The 23,935-nt window shown below is 57.2% G+C and overlaps 1 protein-coding gene and 1 long non-coding RNA gene across 2 annotated transcripts; both read left to right on the top strand.

The window, feature by feature from the left end:
- The first annotated feature begins 902 nt into the window (after positions 1 to 902).
- Positions 903 to 23,932, top strand: NARS2 (asparaginyl-tRNA synthetase 2, mitochondrial). Its single transcript, XM_032976982.2, has 15 exons — positions 903 to 1,007; positions 5,119 to 5,513; positions 6,494 to 6,603; positions 7,359 to 7,476; positions 12,601 to 12,741; positions 13,509 to 13,589; positions 15,532 to 15,764; positions 16,129 to 16,261; positions 17,742 to 17,840; positions 19,014 to 19,051; positions 19,865 to 19,931; positions 20,323 to 20,472; positions 21,100 to 21,197; positions 21,856 to 21,882; positions 22,620 to 23,932. Exons 2-15 carry the CDS (start codon positions 5,121 to 5,123, stop codon positions 22,762 to 22,764), a joined length of 1,833 nt encoding a protein of 610 aa, XP_032832873.2. The 5' UTR covers positions 903 to 1,007; positions 5,119 to 5,120; the 3' UTR covers positions 22,765 to 23,932.
- LOC142906041 (uncharacterized) lies at positions 13,691 to 15,108 on the top strand. The gene is made up of 2 exons (XR_012930035.1): positions 13,691 to 14,188; positions 14,282 to 15,108. It is a non-coding gene; the product is annotated as an uncharacterized LOC142906041 (long non-coding RNA).
- Positions 23,933 to 23,935: the final 3 nt, after the last annotated feature.

The raw sequence follows: 23,935 nt of genomic DNA on the forward strand, positions 1-23,935 counted from the left end.
GATGATGATTGTTTGTGTTGCAGTCGAAACGTCGTGATAATTTTTATTGTTTTATATTTTTATTATTTTATTGTTTCTCTTCTACGTGAATTTACCGAATAGGGATCCATACTCTTTGGTTCTTTCGGTAAAGTTACGTAGGTAGAAAATACAATAAATCACGACGTTTCGGGAAGCAACACAATCGTCCGAAAGAGGGGGTTGGTGGCCAGCACCACGCCCGACCGCCTTTGTCTCCCCAGTGGCGATGTTTACCACACACCGCACCGGGTACTCATTTGAGGCTGAGTCGACCTAGGGGAGGCCCAGGACCGGTTCAGATAATCGTCACTTTACCGAAGGAACCAAATAGAATGAATTCCTGCAGTCACGAAAGCTTCAAATCAAGATTCAATGGGTCCCAGTTTTATTAAAAACCCACCACCGCCTCTGTGCCTCTGGGGTAAAGTGTGGCGGGTGACGCCCTCACTTGATTAAGAGCTTCACAGATAATCGGATTCATCCAGTCTACGTAAATATTCTGATTATTTATTCCTCTTTAAAGACGTACCGGCCATAGTGGAAGAGTAGGCCAAGTACCACTCTAGAGAAGGAAGAGGAGGAGGCACTCTATAGCTCTCCTCCGGCGCAGAGGCCTCTTCCGCCAGCAGTGGCCAGAGCAAGGCAATTGCAGGGGCTGCGCCTTGAACTACGCGTCTACCTATGCAGACTAAGAAATACAATTGTCCTCGTCAATCCAAACTACGATATCCATCCAGGCATTGCTTATGCGTCCTGGGGATTACAATCGCGCCTCCGAGTCCATCCAAACTACGATATCCACATCCCGGCCTTGCTTATGCGTGCTGGTGATTACAATAGCGCCTATGCGCGTTGCGATATTCAACGCGTCGCTTATTCGCTCTACGATATGTAATCGTGCCGCGCCCATGCGTTGTGGGAAATCTAATGTGTGCGTGACGTCACGGGAACCCGGAAGTGAAGCGAGACGCGCTGAGCACGTGGAGGTGAGAGCTCTGAAGGGGGTTTAGCAATCATCCGGTGCGTGTGGTGGTGGTGGCGGCATCATCAGCATCAGCACTATCGTCAGCGCTAATCAGCGCTAATCAGCACTATCATCAGCAAGCAGTAGCTTCAGTAACAAAGACAAAGATCCCTCGTGTAGCCTGTAACAGGCTGTAGGGGCAAGTGCTGTTAGCGAGCAGCGCCTATAAAGGCCGGCACGGCACACGAGGGGGTGGGTGGCCAGCACCACGCCCGACCGCCTTTGTCTCCCCAGTGGCGATGTTTTACTCTCACACCGCACCAAAATACTCATTTTGAGGCTGAGTCGATCTAGGTGAGAGGCCCAGGACCGGTTCAGATAATCGTCACCGGTGTTGGCCGTGAGCGGGAATCGAACCCGGGTCGCCAGGTTCGTAGCGCTAACCGCTACACCACCGCTCCCACAGGAATAAAGACAAAGATCCCCCGTACAGACTTAACAGACTGTTGGGGCAAGTGCTGTTAGCAAGTAGCACGTAACAGCAATGTAACCAGCAGCATCAGCGGTCACTGTCATTCAGTAGCAGTACCACCACCAACTTCATCTGCAGCAGTAGTATCACCAGCACTGAGCAGCAGTAGCATAAGCAGCAGTGGCATCAGCAGCGGCATCAGCAGCAATAGCATCGGCACTATCATCAGCAGCAGTAGTACCATCAGCACTGTGACCAGCAATAGCATCATCATCTGCATCCGCACTAAAAATCAGTAGCATCAGCAGCAGTATAATTATATCAGCAGTATCATGAGCAGTATCATCATCAGTAACATCGCCACAACCATTATCAGCAGCAGTACCATCATCAGCATCTGCGCAAAAACAATCAGCAGTAGTAGCTTCAGCAGCAGTATCATCAGCAGTAGCATCAGTATCATCATCAGCAGCAACAATAACAATGCCACAACCATCAGCAGCAGTATCATCAGCATCTCCACACAAAATCAGCGGCAGTAGCATCATCAGCAGCAGTATCATCAGCATCGGTAACATCGCCACAACCATCATCTTCATCAGCTGCAGCATCATCATCATCAGCGTCTGCATGGTCGGGCGGACGTGGCTATCATTAACGTAGCGCGTTACTCAGCACCGTGGAGGAAGCAGCGAGGGTTATTGGTTCACACACAGATGTTGCGAAACTCGATTTTACAATACCTATCTCGTACGATACGAGATCCACTATGAATCGTATTTTGCTAAATCTCATCGTATGGTGATTATCGTTAGTTCTTTTTTTTAAATTCAAGTTAATAATTTCTCGAAACTATTCAGTTGTTTTAAAGCAACAAAAATAACTGATGTCTTACATCCCACGGCCAAGTGGTATACATTCCACATTCCCATGGCGGGGTCGCGGATATCCATAGACCCACCACCGTTTACTCCGCCGCAAAGTGGTACTCGTTTTTATCGACCCCAGACCGAGGGACGGATGATGGGCTGAGTCAACCCACGCAGCCGGGAAGTGAACTCGCGACCTTCCGAGCGCCGCGTTGCGGGGAAGCCGGCCAGCAGTTCTTGTCCTGTGGGATGGACTTGCCCTCGCCATAGTAATGTGGAATTTACACCGCTTGGCTCTGCGGGGGCTGCACACGGGAGATAAGCACCCAATGCATCGATGCTCATTCGAGCAGCAGGAGAAATAAACAAGTCGCCAGTTCTCTTGGTATTGTGTTTGTTTTTACACATCCCGTCAGCCTTCTGGGAGAGCATCGGTTATTTTGTGTTTGGCCGGATCGTGTGATTAATATCTATCGTGATATCACCATATCGTGATATCGCCATATCGTGATATCACCATCTCGTGGTATCACCCTATCGTGATATCACCATATCGTGGTATCACCATATCGTGATAGCACCATCTCGTGGTATCACCATATCGTGATATCACCATCTCGTGGTATCACCATATCGTGATATCACCATATCGTGATATCACAATATCGTGATATCACCATATCGTGATATCACCATATCGTGATATCACAATATCGTGATATCGCCTTCTCGTGATATCACCATATCGTGATGTTACCTCCTGCCGGCAGGCGTTCGACACTTGACGTGGCCTCAACGTGCACCTAGCCTGGCACAAGCGCCGTGGTGACGTCACCGCCACTTCGTGGCGAATGGCGGCCGTTGTTGTTGTTGTGAGTAGGGTAGAGTGGTTAGCGCGCTGCGCTACGAACCCGGCGATCCAAGTTCGATTTACACTCGTGGACACCAACGCCAGTGACGATTATCTGATCCAGTCCCCGGGCCTCCCCTAGGTCGACTTAGCCTCAAATCAGTACCTGCTGCAATATGTAAACATCGCCACAGGGAGACAAAGGCGGCCGGTCGTGGTGCTGACAACCCACCCCCTCGTGTGGCGTAGCGGCCTTCATAGATGCTACTCGCGAACAGCACTGCTAAGGCTATACGGGGGATCTTTGTCTCGTGTGAGAGCGTGTGTGGAGTTTGTTGCTTCTGTTCTGCAGAGTGATTGTGTGTGTTGAGTTTCTGTTTCTCTTGTTCTGCAGAGTGTGAATGAGTGTGGAGTTTCTGTTCTGTTCTGCAGAGTGATAGTGAGTGTGGAGTGTGTGTGTTCTCTTGTTCTGCAGAGTGTGAGTGAGTGTGGAGTTTCTGTTTCTCTTGTTCTGCAGAGTGTGAGTGAGTGTGGAGTTTGTGTTGCTTCTGTTCTGCAGAGTGATAGTGAGTGTGGAGTGTGTGTGTTCTCTTGTTCTGCAGAGTGTGAGTTGAGTGTGGAGTTTGTTGCTTCTGTTCTGCAGAGTGTGAGTGTGGAGTTTATGTTTCTCTTGTTCTGCAGAGTGAGTGAGTGTGGAGTTTCTGTTGCTTCTGTTCTGCAGAGTGATAGTGAGTGTGGAGTGTGTGTGTTCTCTTGTTCTGTAGAGTGTGAGTGTGTGTGTTCTCTTGTTCTGCAGAGTGATAGTGAGTGTGGAGTGTGTGTGTTCTCTTGTTCTGCAGAGTGTGAGTGTGTGTGTTCTCTTGTTCTGCAGAGTGATAGTGAGTGTGGAGTGTGTGTGTTCTCTTGTTCTGTAGAGTGATAGTGAGTGTGGAGTTTGTGTTGCTTCTGTTCTGCAGAGTGAGTGTGGAGTTTCTGTTTCTCTTGTTTTGCAGAGTGAGTGAGTGTGGAGTTTGTGTTGCTTCTGTTCTGCAGAGTGAGTGTGGAGTTTGTGCTGCTTCTGTTCTGCAGAGTGTGAGTGCGTGGAGTGAGTGTGTTCTCTTGTTCTGCAGAGTGAGTGTGGAGTTTGTTTCTCTTGTTCTGCAGAGTGTGAGTGTGTGTGTTCTCTTGTTCTCCAGAGTGAGTGTGTGTGTTCTCTTGTTCTTCAGAGTGAGTGTGGAGTTTCTGTTTCTCTTGTTCTGCAGAGTGAGTGTGGAGTTTCTATTTCTCTTGTTCTGCAGAGTGTGAGTGTGGAGTTTCTGTTTCTCTTGTTCTGCAGAGTGTGAGTGAGTGTGTTCTCTTGTTCTGCAGAGTGTGAGTGTGGAGTTTCTGTTTCTCTTGTTCTGCAGAGTGTGAGTGTGTGTGTGTTCTCTTGTTCTGCAGAGTGAGTGTGTTCTCTTGTTCTGCAGAGTGTGAGTGTGGAGTTTCTGTTTCTCTTGTTCTGCAGAGTGTGAGTGTGTGTGTTCTCTTGTTCTTCAGAGTGAGTGTGGAGTTTCTATTTCTCTTGTTCTGCAGGGTGTGAGTGTGTGTGTTCTCTTGTTCTGCAGAGTGTGAGTGTGGAGTTTCTGTTTCTCTTGTTCTTCAGAGTGAGTGTGGAGTTCCTGTTTCTCTTGTTCTGCATAGGTTTCCTCCGGGTTCCCCAGTTTCGCCCTCCTAGCCAAACCCACACACCCAGTAGAACTGCTGTCGGCCAAAACCACATCCCCAGTGCTGAAACTAAAATCACCTGCGAATCACTCGCAAGCACGATATCGACCACACAGCAGCAGCAGCAGCATCGCCCGCGGCTGCAAAATCTTGGCAGGACCCTCCTGTAAAAGTGTCTTGAGACTCCGTGATGTTTGACTGGCTAATCAAGTAGTGATCGTTTGCACCAATGCCCCACTGTCGCACCGACCCCCTGCAGCAATGCTGGACAGGGCGCTGTCCAGGGTGCTGAACGGGGGCAGCTCGCTGTCCATGGTGCTGAACGGGGGCAGCTCGCTGTCCAGGGTGCTGAACGGGGGCAGCTCGCTGTCCATGGTGCTGAACGGGGGCAGCTCGCTGTCCAGGGTGCTGAACGGCGGGAGGGCGCTGTCCAGGGCGCCGACGGAGGGCAGCTGCCATGCGTGGGCAGTAAGAAGGCCATGCCCGAGGGTGGGGCTAGGGGCGGCGGGGCAGCATACGGGGGCAGCGGGGCAGGGCCCGGGAGAGGAAGGAGGAGGAGGTGGGCAGCAGCAGCAGCAGCAGGCGTGGCCAGCAGCGCGCAGCGTCCGGGAGCTGCTCGGCAGCAGTGAGCACGGCGCGGCAGTCACGGTGCAGGTGAGTGAGGGGGGGGGGTGACGGTGAGAGTGGTGAGTGGTGAGTGAGGGTGGTGAGTGAGGGGGGTGAGTGAGGGTGGTGAGTGAGGGTGGTGAGTGAGGGGTGGGGGTGAGGGTGGTGAGTGAGGGGGGGGGTGAGGGTGGTGCGTGAGGTGGGGGGGTGAGTGAGGGTGGTGAGTGAGGGGGAGGGGTGAGTGAGGGTGGTGAGTGAGGGGGAGGGGTGAGTGAGGGTGGTGAGTGAGGGGGGGCGAGGGTGGTTAGTGAGAGTGGTGAGTGAGGGTGGTGAGTGAGAATGGGGTAAGGGTGGTGAGTTAGAGGGGGGGTGGGTGAGGGTGGTGAGTGAGGGGGGGTGGGTGAGAATGGGGTGAGGGTGGTGAGTTAGAGGGGGCGGGGTGGTTGAGGGTGGTGAGTGAGGGGGGGTTGGTGAGAATGGGGTGAGGGTGGTGAGTTAGAGGGGGGTTTGTGAGTGCTAGGGAGAGTGGTGAGTGAGGGTGGTGAGCGGGAGTGGTGAGTGAGGGTGGTGAGTGAGAGTGCTGAGTGAGGGTGGTGAGTGCTAGGGAGAGTGGTGAGTGAGAGTGGTGAGTGAGGGTGGTGAGTGAGGGTGGTGAGTGAGAGTGGTGAGTGAGGGTGGTGAGTGCTAGGGAGAGTAATTGTCTTTGTGCATGGGGAGGAGCGGTGGTGCAGCGGTTAGCGCTACGCTGCGCTCCGAACCCGGCGACCCGAGTTCAATTCCCGCTCACGGCCACCAACACCACCGGTGACGATTCTCTGAACCGGTCCTGGGCCTCCGCTCGATCTACTCAGCCTCAAATGAGTACCTGGTGCGGTGTGCAGTAAACATCGCTAGCACCGGGGAGACAAAGGCGGCCGGGCGTGGTGCTGGCCACCCACAGTGCCGGCCTTCGTAGGCGCTGCTACTCGCTCACGGCACTCGCCCCAGCAGTCTGCTGAGGCTACACGGGGGATCTTTGTCTTTTGCAGGGCTGGGTGCAGTCTGTGCGCTCGCAGAAGGACGTGGTGTTCGTGGACGTGTCCGACGGTTCGTGCGTGACCCCAGTGCAGGTGGTGACCTCTCCCCAGCAGCACCAGCGGTGAGAGGCCATTGGCGAGCTCCTTGTTAAGGCCGTAACCCACAGACGCACGCAGATGGGGGATACAGGTAAAGCTGCCCGTGGTACGGTACAGCCTTCACACTGTCGGGGCCAAGTGCCGCGATCGAGCAGCACTTGCGAAGGCCGGCAAGCGTCGTGCACGACGCGGCCCGCTCTCGGCCGCCTTTGTCTTCCCAGCGCTTTATGTTTTATAGGCACCGCGCCGGCTTCTCATTTCAGGCAGAGTCGACCTAGGGGAGGCCCTGGACCAGTTTCAGAGAATCGTCGCTGGTGCTGGTGGCCGTGAGCGGGAATTGAACTCGGGTCCCCGGGCTCGTAGCGTATTTGCGCCAACCGCTGCCGCTCCCCCGTACGCAGTCAAGGTGCACCTAGCCTGGCACAGGCACCCTGTGGTGACGTCGCCGCCACTCGGGGGCGAACGGCGGTTGTTGCTGCTGCTGCTGTGGTTGTTGTTGAATCTGTGGTTGTTGTTGTCTCTTGTTGTTGTTTACTCTGATTGTTGTTGTTGACTCTTGTTGTCTCTTGTTGTTTACTCTGATTGTTGTTGTTGACTCTTGTTGTTGTTGTTGGCTCTTGTTGTTATTGACTCTTGTTGTTGTTGACTCTGTGGTGGTTGTCGTTGTCTCTTGTTGTTGACTCTGATTGTTGTTGTTGACTCTTGTTGTTGTTGTTGTTGACTCTGTGGTGGTTGTTGTTGTTGTTGACTGGTTGTTATCGCCGGCTCCGTGCGGTAGTTCTCTGAATGCCGGCTGCTCGGTGGAGGTGCGGGGGATCTGGCAAAGCCGGGGCGAGCGGCGCAGCGGGGAGGTCCACGCGGCTCACGTCCACGTGGTCGGGGCCTGTGACTCACTGGTGCGGGGACACGCCGAGGAGACGCACGGGGGGGAGGGGGGCGGGGGGGACTCAGGGGGACACGTGGGGGACACACGGGGAGGGGACGCAGGGATGGGGAGGGACACACGTGGGAGGACACGTGGGGGGGACGGGGGGGGACACGTGGGGGGACACGTGGGAGGACACGTGGGGGACAGGGGGGGGGGGGACACGTGGGAGGACACGTGGGGGACAGGGGGGGGACGCGTGGGGGGACACGTGGGGGACAGGGGGGGATACGTGGGGGGACACGTGGAGGGACAGGGGGGAATGGGGGGACAGGGGGGGGACACGTGGGAGACAGGGGGGGGGGCGCGTGGGGGGACACGTAGGGGACGGGGGGACACGTGGGGGGACATGGAGGGATACAGGGGGAGGGATACGGGGAGGGACACGGGGTCACGTGGGGGATGTCGGGATGGGACATACACGTGGGGGGACATTGGGATGCACGGGGGGGGGAGGTCGACTTAGCCTGAGCTGAGTACTTGGCGTGGTGCGTATTAAACATCGCCACTGGGGGAGAGACAAAGGCGGCCGGGCGTGGTGCTGGCCACCCACCCCCTCGTGTGCCACAGTGGCGGTAGCCTTCGTAGGCGCTGCTGCTCGCTACTTGCCCCAGCATCCTGACGAGGCTACACAGGGGACCTTTGTCTCTACACGCTTGTGTGTGTACGCTTGTGTGTGTGTGTACGCGTGTATGTGTGTGTACGCTTGTGTGTGTGTGTACGCGTGTATGTGTGTGTACGCTTGTGTGTGTGTACGCTTGTGTGTGTGTGTACGCGTGTGTGTGTGTACGCGTGCGTGTGTGTGTGTACGCGTGCGTGTGTGTGTACGCGTGTGTGTGTGTGTACGCGTCCAGCAAAACAACCCCCTACCTTCTCGCGGTGCCGGACGGGCAACTCTGTCGTGGACAGCGCTGTGGGGGGAGATCCAATTTTGATTGGCTCCTCCCCTCATGGCATATGTGTCCACCACAGGGGCTAAACGGGGGCTCTGGACGGGTGCGAGGGGCTGGTAACCCCTCCACCTTCAATTAATTACCAGGAAACCACGAATAAAACTGAAATATGTAACAACTAAGCTTGTGCCGGAGGCCCCGGGGGGCCAGGCGTCTATGACGTCTCCTGGCCAAACCCCAATTGGCGGAGCCAGGAGATTGAATACCTACCCTCGGGGCTACTCCAGAAACAACGAAAAGCCACTACGGGTGGCCACGTGGAATGTTCGAACGCTCACTGCAGAGGAGAGGCTGCCACTCCTCTGTCGGGAGCTGGACCGGTACCGCCTGGATCTATGCGGCATTCAGGAGGTCCGGTGGACCGGCTCTGGCTCCTGCCACCATGAGGGGTGGACAGTCCTCTACTCGGGGCAGCAGACTGCCAAACAACAGGGTGTGGGTCTTCTTTTGAACAAAAGAATGAAGGGGGCGTGGGAGCGTGGCGGTGAGGTGTGGGAAGCTGTAAGCCCCAGGCTACTTTGGGCTCGCCTTCCCATCAACCGGAGGCGAGGAATGGTGGTCGTGGTTACTTATGCCCCCACCGAAGATGAACATCCGTGGAGGGATGCAGGCAAAGCCGATGAGTCAGATGCCTTCTATGACCTCCTGTCACAGGTGCTGGCTAAAGTGGCCCCTCGGGATAGAGTCATCATGTTGGGTGACTTCAATGCCCGAGTTGGTCATGATACTGGCACCTGGTCTGGAGTGATTGGAGGGCATGGGCCAGATCAGCTCAATAATAACGGTAGGAGGCTGCTAGATTTTTGTGCAGCCCATGGGCTTGTAATTACCAACACGCTGTTCCGGCATCGGCGCATCCACACAACATCATGGATGCATGCCGGGTCCAAGCAAGAACATCTGCTGGACTACATAGGGACGGACCAGCGAATGCGAGCCCATGTCCTTGACACCAGGACCTACCGTGGAGCTGATCTGCCCTCTGACCATCGACTAGTCATCTGTAAGATGCGCCTGCCATTCTTCCACTCCGGTGGTGGGTGTACACCCAGGACCCCATTCCAACCTAAAGTGGCCTGGTCTCAGTTATCTGATGAAAGTTGCAAGCGAGAATTTCATCATCGCTTGCGGCTGGGATTGGCATCGTCCCCGACTCCTCATGATGTCGAGGGTAAATGGGCGAGGTTTAGGACTGTGACTCATGCAGCTGCAATGGCTGCTTTGGGTACGCGGTCCAGACCTCCCCAGACACCCTGGATGACAGAGGAGTTGTTCAGGATGGTTGAGAAAAAGCGACAGGCCCACTGTCATCGGCTACAGAATCCCACGTCAGAGAATGAGGAGGCTTACCGCAGCCTTCGCTCGGAGGTTCGGAGAGCCGTGAGGCGCTGCAAGGATGGGTGGTGGTCGCGGGTTGCTGAGGAGATGGAGTCTGCCTCAGTGGCCCGTGATCACAAATCTCTATTTAACTCCATCAAAAAAGTAACCTGCAGCGCCACACCTATTACCATCATTAGGGGAAAAAACGGTGATCCAATTTCCGACCCCCAGGAACAGGTTCGCAGATTTGCTGAGCATTTCTGTGAGGTCCTGGGGGAGGGAAAATCCCTCAGCCAGGAAAAGATCGTGGCACAAAGTGAGGATGACCCTGCTGAGGATGCGGTGCCTCAAATATTGGATGAAGTCACCCCCTGTGAGTGGCTGGCTGAGGTGCCATCTGCTGAGGAAGTATTGAAGGCGATCCGGAGTCTGAGACCAGGAAAGGCAGCGGGCAGAGATGATCTCCCAAGCGAAATGCTGAGGGAGGGTGGCGTTTGTGCACAGACTGCCCTATATGACATCATAACAACAGTCTGGACCACTGGACGGGTTCCGCAGGATTGGAAGGATGCCCTGGTGGTCCCCATTTTTAAGAAGGGGGACCGCACAGACTGTAACAACTACAGGGGCATCTCACTCCTCAGTGTGCCGGGAAAGGTCCTGGCAAGGATTATTCAGCATCGCCTTGCCAGGCACGCTGAGGAGAGGCTTGCGGAGCCCCAATGCGGTTTCAGGAAAGGGCGGTCCTGCACAGATGCCATATTTTCTGTCCGTCTGCTACAGCAGAGGTGTAGGGAATTCCAACAAGACCTACATCTCTGCTTTATTGACCTGGTCAAGGCCTATGATACCATCAGTAGGCCTGGGCTCTGGGTCGTTCTTCGTGCTTTTGGAGTACCTGACCCTCTGCTCACGATCATTAAGGACCTTCATGATGGTGAGCGGGCCCGGGTAAAACTACGTGGCCGGGAGTCAGAGCCATTCCCTGTACACCTTGGGGTGCGACAGGGATGTCCTCTGGCTCCCACATTATTTAACATCTATTTTGACCACGTAGTTCGTGAAGCCTTCAATAGCTGTACCGGGGGAATCTCCATATGGTACAGATATAATGGGAGGCTAATCGATGCCCGGGTGCGGTCAAGGGATGGCTCCCTATTGCTCAACCACGTTATGTACGCTGATGACTTGGTAATAGCTGCTCAGTCAGAGGAGGAGTTGGAGACGCTGCTGCTGAGACTGGAGCGTGCCACTAAGAGGTGGGGCCTTACCATCAGCCCCACCAAAACTAAGCACCTGCCTGGGTATTTTGTACCATCGGACACTCCACCCCCACAACTCCAAATCGGTGATGGGGCAGTTGTGGAGAGAGTGGAGAGTTTCCCATACCTGGGCAGTGTGCTTATGACTGGCTCCAGTTTAACAGCAGAGGTCTCACTCCGAATCAGTCGAGCGGCAATATCTTTTCATCGGTTGCGTAACGCTGTGTGGAAGCTACCTGGTCTGTCGCTCCGCACTAAGCTTCAGGTCTTCTCGGCCACGGTCATTCCCTCCCTTCTCTACGCTTGCGAAACGTGGACCCCCCTAATGGAACATCTTCGCCGGTTAGAAACATTTAGGCTGGCCTGCCTACGATCCATCCTGGGTTTAACCAGACTGGATTGTGTGAGGAGCTCACAAATTCTTGAAAGATCTGGGCAGGGTCCCATCGGTGAGCTCCTCCGGCAGGCAAGGCTGCGATGGCTGGGTCATGTAGCCCGCATGCCCAGCCACCGCATGCCGAAACAGCTTTTGTTTGGCCGGATTGAGGGGGCTAAACGGGCGCGGCACGGGCTAGAGAAGAGATGGAGTGATGTGGTACAGGAGGACGTGGAGCTGAGTGGACTTGCCGATGACTGGTACCAGCGGTGTCAAGATCGGCCTCTGTGGAGGAGGCTCGTGAAGGATACTACTGGGCAGTTGGAGGCAGTCGCCCTCCAACAACAACGGAGGGCGGAGGAGCGACGCTCACAACAGCGAGCGGAGCGCCGGGTGGCTAAAGCACAGCGGGTTGGCACAGTAGGGGGCACAGGTGGTGCATCAGCCAGTCGTCTCAGTCAGTCGACCCGTGGCACCTGGGTCTGCCCCGTGACCTCCTGCCAGCGGGCGTTCGACACTTCACGTGGCCTCAGGGTGCACATAGCCTGGCACAAGCGTCGTGGTGACGTCACCGCCACTTAGTGGCGAATGGCGGTTGTTGTGTGTACGCGTGCGTGTGTGTGTACGTGTGTGTGTGTGTACGCGTGTGTGTGTGTACGCGTGTGTGTGTATACGCGTGTGTGTGTGTGTGTACACGTGTGTGTGTGTGTGTACGTGTGTGTGTGTGTACGCGTGTGTGTGTGTACGCGTGCGTGTGTGTGTGTGTACGCGTGCGTGTGTATGCGTGTGTGTGTGTACGCGTGTGTGTGTGTACGTGTGTGTGTGTACGCGTGTGTGTGTGTGTACGCGTGTGTGTGTACGTGTGTGTGTACGCGTGTGTGTGTGTACGCGTGCGTGTGTGTGTGTACGTGTGCGTGTGTGTGTGTACGCGTGTGTGTGTGTACGTGTGTGTGTGTACGTGTGTGTGCGTGTACGTGTACGTGTGTGTGTGTACGTGTGTGTGTACGTGTGTGTGTGTGTACATGTGTGTGTACGTGTGTGTGTGTGTGTACGTGTGTGTGTACGTGTGTGTGTGTGTGTACGTGTGTGTGTGTGTGTACGTGTGTGTGTGTGTGTGTACGTGTGTGTGTGTGTACGTGTGTGTACGTGTGTGTGTGTACGTGTATGTGTGTGCGTGTGTGCAGGCGTTCCCCCTGAATCCCCGCGGGCGCCACCCTGCAGAGTTTGCGCGCCGCCACCCCCACCTGCGCCCGCGCACCGCGACGTTTGCGGCGCTGCTGCGCGTGCGCCACGCGGCCACGCAAGCGCTGCACGCCCACCTGCAGGCGAGCGCCACGCCGCCCCACGTGACCCCCCGTGTCTCCCCGTGTCTCCCCGCGTGTCTCTCCGCGTGTCTCTCCCCGCGTCTCCCCGCGTGTCTCTCCCCGCGTCTCCCCGTGTCTCCTCGTGTGTTTGGCGTCTCCCCGTGTCTCCCCGTGCTTCTACACATTCCCCGCGTGTCCCCCGTTGTCTCCCCCCTTGTCTCCCCCTTGTCTCCCCCTTGTCCCCCCTTGTCTCCCCCCTTGTCTCCCCCTTGTCTCCCCCTTGTCTCCCCTTGTCTCCCCCCTTGTCTCCCCCTTGTCTCCCCCTTGTCTCCCCTTGTCTCCCTTGAGTCTCCCCGCTTCTCCCCGTGCCTGCCCGCGTCTCCCCCCGCGTCTCCCCGTGTCTCCTCGTGTGTTTGGCATCTCCCCGTGTCTCTCCGCGTGTCTCCCCCCGCGTCTCCCTGTGTCTCCTCGTGTGTTTGGCGTCTCCCCGTGCCTCCCCGCGTGTCCCTGCGTCGCTCCGTGTCTCTCCCCGTGCTTCCACACATTCCCCGCGTGTCCCCCGTTGTCTCCCGTTGTCTCCCCCCTTGTCTCCCCCCTTGTCTCCCCCTTGTCTCCCCCCTTGTCTCCCCGAGTCTCCCCGCTTCTCCCCGTGCCTGCCCGCGCCTCCCCGCGTGTCCCCGCGTCACGCCGTGTCTCTCGCCGTGCATCCACACATTCCCCGCGTGTCCCCGCGTTGTCTCCCCCTTGCCTCACCGCGTGTCCCACCGCGCGTCTCCCCGCGTGCACAGGCCGAGGGCTACGTCCACGTGCACACGCCCATCATCACCTCCAACGACTGCGAGGGTGCCGGGGAGCTCTTCCGCGTGGAGGTGAGAGGTGAACGGGAGCCGCCAGGGAGACTCGGAGAGACGGCATCACGGAGGTCCCGGGGGTTCAGTGGAGGGACGGGGAGGAGTGGAGGTGAGAGAGGAGGGGAGAGGAAGGGGATGGGCGATTGAGAAGAGGTGGCGAGGCTTTAAGACAGGAACGGAAGGAGGTTAAGGAAGGGGACTGCTTAGTGTACAGGGGCAGTGTTGAGTCTATGGGTAGCAGTGTTGAGTCTATGGGTAGCAGTGTTGAGTCTATGGGCAGTGTTGAGTCTATGGGTAGCAGTGTTGAGTCTATGGGCAGTGTTGAGTCTATGGGTAGCAGTGTTGAGTCTATGGGCAGTGTTGAGTCTGTGGGCAGTGTTGAGTCTGTGGGCAGTGTTGAGTCTATGGGCAGTGTTGAGTCTGTGGGCAGTGTTGAGTCTATGGGCAGTGTTGAGTCTATGGGTAGTTTTGAGTCTATGGGTAGCAGTGTTGAGTCTATGGGCAGTGTTCAGTCTATGGGCAGTGTTGAGTCTATGGGTAGCAGTGTTGAGTCTATGGGCAGTGTTGAGTCTATGGGCAGTGTTGAGTCTTTGGGTAGTGTTGAGTCTATGGGCAGTGTTGAGTCTATGGTGCAGTGTTGAGTCTATGGGCAGTGTTGAGTCTATGGGTAGTGTTGAGTCTATGGGTAGCAGTGTTGAGTCTATGGGCAGGTTGAGTCTATGGGCAGTGTTGAGTCTTTGGGTAGTGTTGAGTCTATGGGCAGTGTTGAGTCTATGGGTAGTGTTGAGTCTATGGGTAGCAGTGTTGAGTCTATGGGCAGTGTTCAGTCTATGGGCAGTGTTGAGTCTATGGGTAGTGTTGAGTCTATGGGTAGCAGTGTTGAGTCTATGGGCAGTGTTGAGTCTATGGGCAGTGTTGAGTCTATGGTGCAGTGTTGAGTCTATGGGCAGTGTTGAGTCTATGGGTAGTGTTGAGTCTATGGGTAGTTTTGAGTCTATGGGTAGCAGTGTTGAGTCTATGGGCAGTGTTCAGTCTATGGGCAGTGTTGAGTCTATGGGTAGTGTTGAGTCTATGGGTAGCAGTGTTGAGTCTATGGGTAGCAGTGTTGAGTCTATGGGCAGTGTTGAGTCTTTGGGTTGTGTTGAGTCTATGGGCAGTGTTGAGTCTATGGTGCAGTGTTGAGTCTATGGGCAGTGTTGAGTCTATGGGTAGTGTTGAGTCTATGGGTAGCAGTGTTGAGTCTATGGGCAGTGTTGAGTCTATGGGCAGTGTTGAGTCTTTGGGTAGTGTTGAGTCTATGGGCAGTGTTGAGTCTATGGACAGTGTTGAGTCTATGGGTAGCAGTGTTGAGTGTATGGGCAGTGTTGAGTCTGTGGGTAGTGTTGAGTCTATGGGCAGTGTTGAGTCTATGGGTAGCAGTGTAAACCGTGGTTTCAAGGCTTCGCGTGTTGACAGTCTCAGCCCCAGTGAGTTGATGGTTGCAAATTACTCACACAGTGACCCATGAACTCACACAGGGACCAACAGACTCATCATACAGATATCCACAGACTCACACAGAGACTGATAGACTCACACAGAGACCGATAGACTCACACAGAGACCCATAGACTCACCACACAAAAACCCATAGACTCGTACAGAGACTCCGAGACTCACACAGAGACCCATGGAGTCACCACACAAAGACCCATAGACTCGCACAGAGACCCCGAGACTCACACATAGACCCATAGACTCACCACACAAAGACCCATAGACTCGCACAGAGACCCATAGACTCACACATAGACCCATAGACTCACCACACAAAGACCCATAGACTCGCACAGAGACCCATAGACTCACCACACAAAGACCACCACAAAGACTCACCCGGAGTGAGTTGTGGTTATGCGAATATGACGTGCGTGTGGTTGTTGGTTGTAACGCGTGGTGGTGTCTCCCTCTGTGCCATGAGCTTGCCGGCTCACCGGGCGGGGGCGGAGGCTCACCGGGTGAGGCCGGTGGCTCATCAGGTGAGGCCGGTGGCTCGCCGGGTGAGGCCCGTGGCTCGCCGGTTGAGGCCAGAGGCTCGCCGGGTGAGGCCGGTGGCTCGCCGGGTGAGGCCGGTGGCTCGCGGCGCGAGAGCTTCTTCGACGTCCCAGCCTACCTCACCGTGTCCGGCCAGCTCCACCTGGAGGCGGTGGCCAGGTGAGGGGGTGGGGAGGGGTGGGGGCGAGGGGTGGGGGCAGGGGGGAGGGGTGGGAGGGAGACTCCACCGGCTCCTGGCCGCTGAAAGGGAACAGCTGGTGGACGGACGGGCGACGGGGAGATGGGGGCGGTCTTCTTAACACATCGCCTGGGTCTGCCCTTCTGACCTCCTGCACCTAGCCTGGCACGGCACGCCCGGCCAACAAAGGGGACGGCGCCGCGCCCTGTCACCAGAGGCCGGCCACCCACCCCCTGGCGTGCCGTTCCGGCCTTCGCGGGTGCTTCACGGCACTTGCCTCGGTGGCCCGCTGAGGCTGTTGGGGCGGGCGGGGTGGGATCTTTGTCTGCGCGTGCGTGTCCACAGCGGGCTGGCGCGTGCGTTCTCCCTGGGTCCGACGTTCCGGGCGGAGAGCTCCAACACGCGGCACCACCTCGCCGAGTTCTACATGCTGGAGGCGGAGCGTGCGTTCACCACGCGGATAGAGGAGCTGACTCAGGTACGCACGCACGCGCACGTACAAAGACAAAGATCCCCCGTGTAGCCTTGAACACACTGTTGGGGAAAGTGCTGTCAGCGAGCACCTATGAAGGCCGGCGTGGTGGCACTCGGGGGGGTGGGTGGCCAGCACCACGCATGGCCGCATCTCTCCAGTGGCGATGTTTACTGCACACCGCACCATGTCCTCATTTGAGGCTGAGTCGACCTAGGGGAGGCCCAGGACCGGTTCAGATAATCGTCACCGGTGTTGGCCGTGAGCGGGAATTGAACTTGGATTGTCAGGTTCGTAGCACAGCGCGCTAACCGCTACACCACCGCTCTCCACTCACGGACGTACACACACACACACACAACAACAACAACAACAACCGCCATTCGCCACTAAGTGGCGGTGACGTCACCACGGCACTTGTGCCAGGCTAGGTGGACGTTGAGGCCACGTGAAATGTCGAATGCCTGCTGGCAGGATGCCACGGGTCGACTGACTGAGACGATGCACCACCTGTGCCCCCTACTGTGCCAACTTTTCCTGTGTTTTAGCCGCCCGGCGCTCCACTCGTTGTTGTGAGCGTCGCTCCACTGCCCTCCGTTGTTGCTGGAGGGCGACTGCCTCAAACTGCCCAGTAGCAGCGTCCTCCACGAGCCTCCTCCACAGACGCACACACCCCCATGCGTGTCTACGCCTATACGCGTAGACACACATGGGGCACAAGCGGGGGACTAGCGGGGGGCTAGCGGGGGCTAGAGGGGCTAGCAGAGGAGGCTAGAGAGAGCTCGTTTGACTCCAGCTGGGTGCCAGGCTAGGTGCAGGGCTAGTTAACTGGCTGGGTACCAGGCTAGGTGCAGGGCTAGTTAACGGGCTGCGTGCCAGGCTAGGTGCAGGGCTAGTTAACTGGCTGGGTACCAGGCTAGGTGCAGGGCTAGTTAACGGGCTGGGTACCAGGCTAGGTGCAGGGCTAGTTAACAGGCCGGGTGCCAGGCTAGGTGCAGGGCTAGTTAACGTGCTGGGTACCAGGCTAGGTGCAGGGCGAGTTAACGTGCTGGGTACCAGGCTAGGTGCAGGGCTAGTTAACGGGCTGGGTGCCAGGCTAGGTGCAGGGCGAGTTAACTGGCTGGGTGCCAGGCTAGGTGCAGGGCTAGTTAACGGGCTGGGTGCCAGGCTAGGTGCAGGGCTAGTTAACGGGCTGGGTACCAGGCTAGGTGCAGGGCGAGTTAACGGGCTGGGTGCCAGGCTAGGTGCAGGGCTAGTTAACAGGCTGGGTACCAGGCTAGGTGCAGGGCCAGTTAACGCGCTGGGTGCCAGGCTATGTGCAGGGCGAGTTAACGGGCTGGGTGCCAGGCTAGGTGCAGGGCTAGTTAACTGGCTGCGTGCCAGGCTAGGTGCAGGGCGAGTTAACGTGCTGGGTGCCAGGCTAGGTGCAGGGCCAGTTAACGTGCTGCGTGCCAGGCTAGGTGCTGTGTCCGTGTCTCCCCTGCAGCTAATGGAGCGTTGCTTCAAGGTGGCGACGGGCGCCATCTTGGAAGCCTGCCCTGACGACGTCGCCCTCTTCCACAAGGTCGTGACCCCTGGGCACCGGGTGAGTGGAGGGGGCAGCGGTAGTGTCATCGTCGTCATCGTCGTCATCTCCACGTCATCACCCGAATCGTCATCAACATCACTCCTGTCATCATCACCATTATATCAAATCTCTTTGGGTTTCTGTGAATCTGTGAGCCTATGGGTCTCTGTGTGAGTCTATGGGTCTCTGTGTGAGTCTATGGGTCTCTGTGTGAGTCTATGGGTCTCTGTGTGAGTCTTTAGGTCTCTGTGTGAGTCAAGGGGTCTCTGTGTGAGTCTATGGGTCTCTGTGTGAGTCTATTGTTCTCTGTGTGAGTCTATAGGTCTGTGTGAGTCTTTAGGTCTCTGTGTGAGTCTATGGGTTTCTGTGTAAGTCTATGGGCTCTGTGTGAGTCTATGGGCTCTGTGTGAGTCTATGGGCTCTGTGTGAGTCTACGGGTCTCTGTGTGAGTCTACTGGGTCTGCGTGTGAGTCTACAGGTCTGCGTGTGAGTCTACAGGTCTCTGTGTTAGTCTATGGGACTCTGGGTGAGTCTATAGGTCTCTGTGTGAGTCTATTGGTCTCTGTGTGAGTCTACGGGTCTCTGTGTGAGTCTACTGGGTCTGCGTGTGAGTCTACGGGTCTGCGTGTGAGTCTACAGGTCTCTGTGTTAGTCTATGGGTCTCTGGGTGAGTCTATAGGTCTCTGTGTGAGTCTATTGGTCTCTGTGTGAGTCTATGGGTCTCTGTGTGAGTCTATGGGCCTCTGTGTGAGTCTATGGGTCTCTGTGTGAGTCTATGGGCTCTGTGTGAGTCTACGGGTCTCTGTGTGAGTCTACGGGTCTCTGTGTGAGTCTGTGACTCTGTGTGAGTCTATGGGTCTCTGTGTGAGTCTACGGGTCTCTGTGTGAGTCTATGGGTCTCTATGTGAGTATATGGGTCTCTGTGTGTGTCTAACGGGTCTCTGTGTGAGTCTATGGGTCTCTGTGTGAGTCTATGGGTCTCTGTGTGAGTCTATGGGTCTCTGTGTGAGTCTATGGGTCTCTGTGTGTGTCTAACGGGTCTCTGTGCGAGTCTATGGGTCTCTGTGTGAGTGCGGTGGTGTTGTTGATGAACACGTTGCGTGTTTATGGAACCGTCCCTCTGAACTCCCATCATTCCCCCCCTCCCCCTCCCTCCCCTCTCTCTCCCACCCCCCCCCCCCGCACATCCAGGCCAAAGTGGAGAAGATGCTGATAAGCGACTTCATCACGTACGTCTGCGTGTGTGTGTGTGTGCGTGCGTGTGTGCGTGTGTGTGTGCGTGCGTGCGTCTGCTTTGTGGCGTGCGTGCGTGCTAATGTGTAGGGGAACGGTAGTGTAGTGGTTAGCATGCCACGCTCCAAACCTGGCGACCGCTCACGGCCAACACCCGTGATGATTATCTGAACTGGTCCTGGGACTCCCCTAGGTCGACTCAGCCTGAAATGAGTACCGGGTGCGGTGTGCAGCAAACATCGCCACCGGGGAGACAAAGGCGGTCGGGCGTGGTGCTGGCCACCCACCCCCTCGTGTGCCGTGCCGGCCTTCACAGGTGCTGCTGCTCGCTAACAGCATTTGCCCCAACAGTCTGTTACAGGCTACACGGGGGATCTTTGTCTTTGATGTTGGCATAGTAAGTGGCACAGTTGGTGGTCATCTTCAGTTGGTCAGCCCATGGCGCCTGCTTGGTCGGTCCCGTGACCTCCTGCCAGCGGGGGTGCGACGCTTCACGTGGCCTCAAAAGTGCACATAGTCTGGCACAAGCGTCGTGGTGACATCATCGCCACCTGGTGGTGTTGGTGAGGAGAGCGGTGGTGTAGCGGTTAGCGCTCCGAACCCCGGCGAGCCGAGTTCGAGTCCCGCTCACAGGCCAACACCGGTGACTACACGGTAGTTCTTTGTATTTGTCCGCGTGTCCGTACGTGTCTATCCACGTGTCTGTGCCTCCGTGTGCCCATGTGCCAATCCGTGTGTCTGCACGTGTCTGCGTGTCTGCACGTGTCTGTGCGTGTGTCCGTGCGCGTGTCCGTCTGCGCGTCACCCAGCATCTCGTACACGGAAGCCATCGCCACGCTCGCCGCCCACAGGAAATCCTTCCGCTTCCCCGTGGAGGTCAGGCCGTGACCCCGTGCGGTTCACTCACTCGCACGCTGCACACGCTGCACACGGGGGGACCTTTGTGTACCGCGTGCTGCTCGCTAACAGCACCGCCGCCGCCGCCGTCACCACCACCACCACCACCCCCCACCCCCCCTTCGTGCGCCATTTCCCGGCCTTCACAGCTCACCGACGGCACTTGCCGCAGCAGCCGGTGTGGCCTACACGGGGGGGGGTGACCTTTCCTTGTGCTTCGCCTTGCCTGCGCGTGCGTGCGTGTGTGTGTGCGCGTGTATGTGTGTGTACGTGTGTGTGTGTACGTGTGTGTGTGTGTGCGTGTGCGTGCGTGCGTGTGTGTGTACGTGTGTGTGTGTACGTGTGTGCGTGCGTGCGTGTGCGTGCGCAGTGGGGCTGCGACCTGCACAAGGAGCACGAGCGCTTCCTGGTGGCGCACGTGGGCGGCGGCGGCGTGCCCCTCTTCGTCACCGCGTGGCCCCGCGACCTCAAGCCGTTCTACGCTCGCGACAACCAGGAGGGCGACGGCACCCGTCGCACGGTGACTCCTCGTCCGCCCGCTCATTCGCTCATCCGCCAGCCAGCTCGCTCATTCGCTCATTCGCCCGCCCGCCCGCTCGCTCATTCGCTCATCCGCCCGCTCGCTCGCCCGCTCAATCACTCACTCACCCGCTCAACTGTTTACATGGCCACTCAACTTTTCACTCGCTTGCTCATTCGACCGCTCGCTCGCCCATTCAACCGCTCACTCACCCGCTCAACCGCTCACTCACCCACTCAGCTGTTGACGTGCCCACTCAGCTGCTCACTCGCTCACTCATTCAACCGCTCGCTCGCCCACTTAACCACTCACTCACCCGCTCAACTGTTTACATGGCCACTCAAACTGCTCACTCGCTCGCCCGCTCAACCGCTCGCCCACTCTCGCAACCACTCGCTCATTCACTCATTCACTCGTGCAATTACGCACCGACTCGCCCGCCCACCCACCCACCCACTCGCCTAATCACTGCATCACTCGCCCAATCAACCACTCGCTCAATCAACCACTCGCTCACCTCCATCAACTCGCGCTCGCACACCGCCCCCTGAACCTGCTGCCCTCCCCCACCCTCTTAACGACCCCCCTCCCCGTGCCCCTCCCACCTCCCCGCTGACCCTCGAGCAGGTCGCCGCGGTTGACCTTTTGACCCCGGGGGTCGGGGAGCTGTGTGGGGGCAGCCTGAGGGAGGAGAGGCTGGACGTGCTGCAGGATCGTCTCGATTCGTACGACCCACACACACGCACACAGACAAAGGTCCCCCGTGTAGCCCACACAGGGCTGTCGGGGCAAGCGCTGTTAATGAGTAGCAGCGCCTGTGAAGGCCGGCACGGCACACGAGGGGGTGGGTGGCCAGCACCACGCCCGGCCGCCTTTGTCTCCCCAGTGGCGATGTTTACTACACACCGCACCAAGGTACTCATTGCAGGCCGAGTCGACTTGGCGGAGGCCCGGGACCGGTTCGGATAATCGTCACTGGGTGGTGATGGCGGCCGTGAGCAGGAGTCGAACTCGGGTCGCCGGGATCGTAGCGCAGCGCTAATCGCTGCGCCACCGCTCCCCACAGCGCACGCTGCCTAACACGAAGACACACACATCCCGCCGACACTCACACCACACTCGCACGAAAAAAAGACAAAGATCCCCCGCGTAGCCCACACAGGGTGTAGGGGCAAGTGCTGTCAGCGAGTTTAACATGTAGTAGGCTTTAGATCGGCCAGGTATAAATGTTGTGTGGCGGTGGCACTGCGACGAAGTGGCGGTGACACCGACTCTGCTTCACCTCCCGTCAACACCCACAGACTTCACTCCTCTCGTGTCTCCTTCTTTCCCCCCCCACTCCCCGTGGTCTCCGGCTCTGTCCTCGTGTCTCTGCGCACCAAGACTGGGCCTCACGGACACCTATCAGTGGTGAGTGTTGGTGATGACTATTTCCCCCCACCTCGTCTCCCCCCCACCTCGTCTCCCCCCCACCTCGTCTCAGCATAGCAGCTGTAGCTACCAGCAGTAGCTAGTAGCAGCAGTAGCGTTGCAGCAGTAGCTAGCAGCAGCAGTTAGCAGTAGCTAGCAGCAGCTAGCAGCAGCTAGCAGCAGCAGCATAGCTACTGCTGTTGCTGCACTGCTGCTAGCTACTGCTGTTGCTGCACTGCTGCTAGCTACTGCTGCTGCTGCTAGCTGCTGCTGCTAGCTGCTGCTGCTAGGTGCTGCTGCTAGCTGCTGCTAGCTGCTGCTGCTAGGTGCTGCTGCTAGCTGCTGCTAGCTGCTGCTGCTGCTAGCTGCTGCTGCTAGCTACTGCTAGCTACTGCTGCCTGCTGCTGCTGCTAGCTGCTAGCTGCTGCTGCTAGCTGCTGCTGCTGCTAGCTGCTGCTAGCTGCTGCTGCTAGCTACTGCTGCTGCTACGCTGCTGCTAGCTGCTGCTGCTAGCTGCTGCTAGCTGCTGCTGCTAGCTGCTGCTAGCTACTGCTGCTGCGACGCTGCTGCTAGCTGCTTCTACGATGATGACGACGATGATGACGATGATTACGACAATGATTACGATGACGATGATTACGACGACAATGATTACGATGACGACGACGATTACGACGACAATGACGACGATTACGACGACGATGACGAGGAGGTGTCTGCGCGTGGACCCGTGCCAGGTACCTGGATCTCCGCCGGTTCGGCTCCACGCCGCACGGCGGTTTCGGGATGGGGTTCGAGCGGTACCTGCAATGCATCCTGGGACTCGACAACATCCGCGACGCCATCCCCTTCCCCCGCTGGGCCCACTCCTGCGACCTTTGACCCGAATGTAATATAATGAGGTTATCACTTTGGGGTGAGATCGCGTAAATAAATGTCGAATTGGCCACGTTCTGTTCACGTGACAACCCCTCGCTAGCTGGCTGTGTCGGGTGGCGGCGGGTTTTAACGACACAACATTTAGATATTTACGCCATCTATCCCCCAAAAAAAAAAATCTCTCATGGATGATATTGGCCGCGAAAGCCCTACTACTTGTTTAACCGAATACAAGAGTGATATTATTACTCCCAATTATTATTTTGTTGTTATTCGGGGAGCGGGGCGCACGAGGGGGGGTGGGTGGCGGTTCATACCACGTCAAGATCTTCTTGATCCGGTCGCATTTTGTGGCGGAAGATCCTCCCCACCAACCAATGCAGCCGGTGACCCTCCGCTGTTGGGACTCGTGGCCACAGTCGCAGGTGGGAGGGGGGGGCGTGGGGCCACATCGCTTTTCGGAAGCGATTTGGGCCGCAGACGACAGCTCACACCGAGGTGGCTTGCCACGTGGATATTTATAGCAGGCGGGCCGAATTTTACAGCATCTGAACGCGTGGTGACGCTGACTCTAGACGTGGAGGGGTAAAAAAAAATCGGAGGGGGCCGGAGAAAAATCCACGCGAACCACGGGGAGAGAGAGAGAGAGAGACACCGCAAACTACAAATATACAGCAGCAGCAGCAGCAGGCGTCAGGGTCGGGATCGAACCCACGACGTCCTGCGTACCGGGCGAGGGAGACGACGTCTTCCTCGCCACCGCACGACGCGCGGTACAAATGGCGAAGCAACTCTTGAACCCCGACGCACGACGAGCAGATGAATCGCACAGCACTGCACCACACCGCACCACACCACACCACACCGCACACCACACCACACCACACCGCACCACACCGCACACCGCACAGCACCACACACCACACCGCACAGCACCACACACCACACCACACCGCACCACACCGCACCACACCACATCACACCGCACAGCTCCACACTGCACCGCACACCGCGTCCCGCACCGCGGCGGGCAAGTTGCTGTGGGGACGATGCCAGGAGCCACGTGGACCGAATCATCGCCCGGCAGCCGTGCTCATGGCGGTTATGGGTAATTGTGTTGGTGCGTTGCGCTGTACCTCGAGTGGCCAACACAGATTACTGAGACAAGCAACGC

The sequence above is a fragment of the Petromyzon marinus genome, chromosome 61 (assembly GCF_048934315.1).
Source record: "Petromyzon marinus isolate PM22_M1 ecotype Great Lakes invasive population chromosome 61, UKy_Petmar_22M1.pri1.0, whole genome shotgun sequence".
In the NCBI taxonomy this organism is placed as follows: Eukaryota; Metazoa; Chordata; class Hyperoartia; order Petromyzontiformes; family Petromyzontidae; genus Petromyzon; species Petromyzon marinus.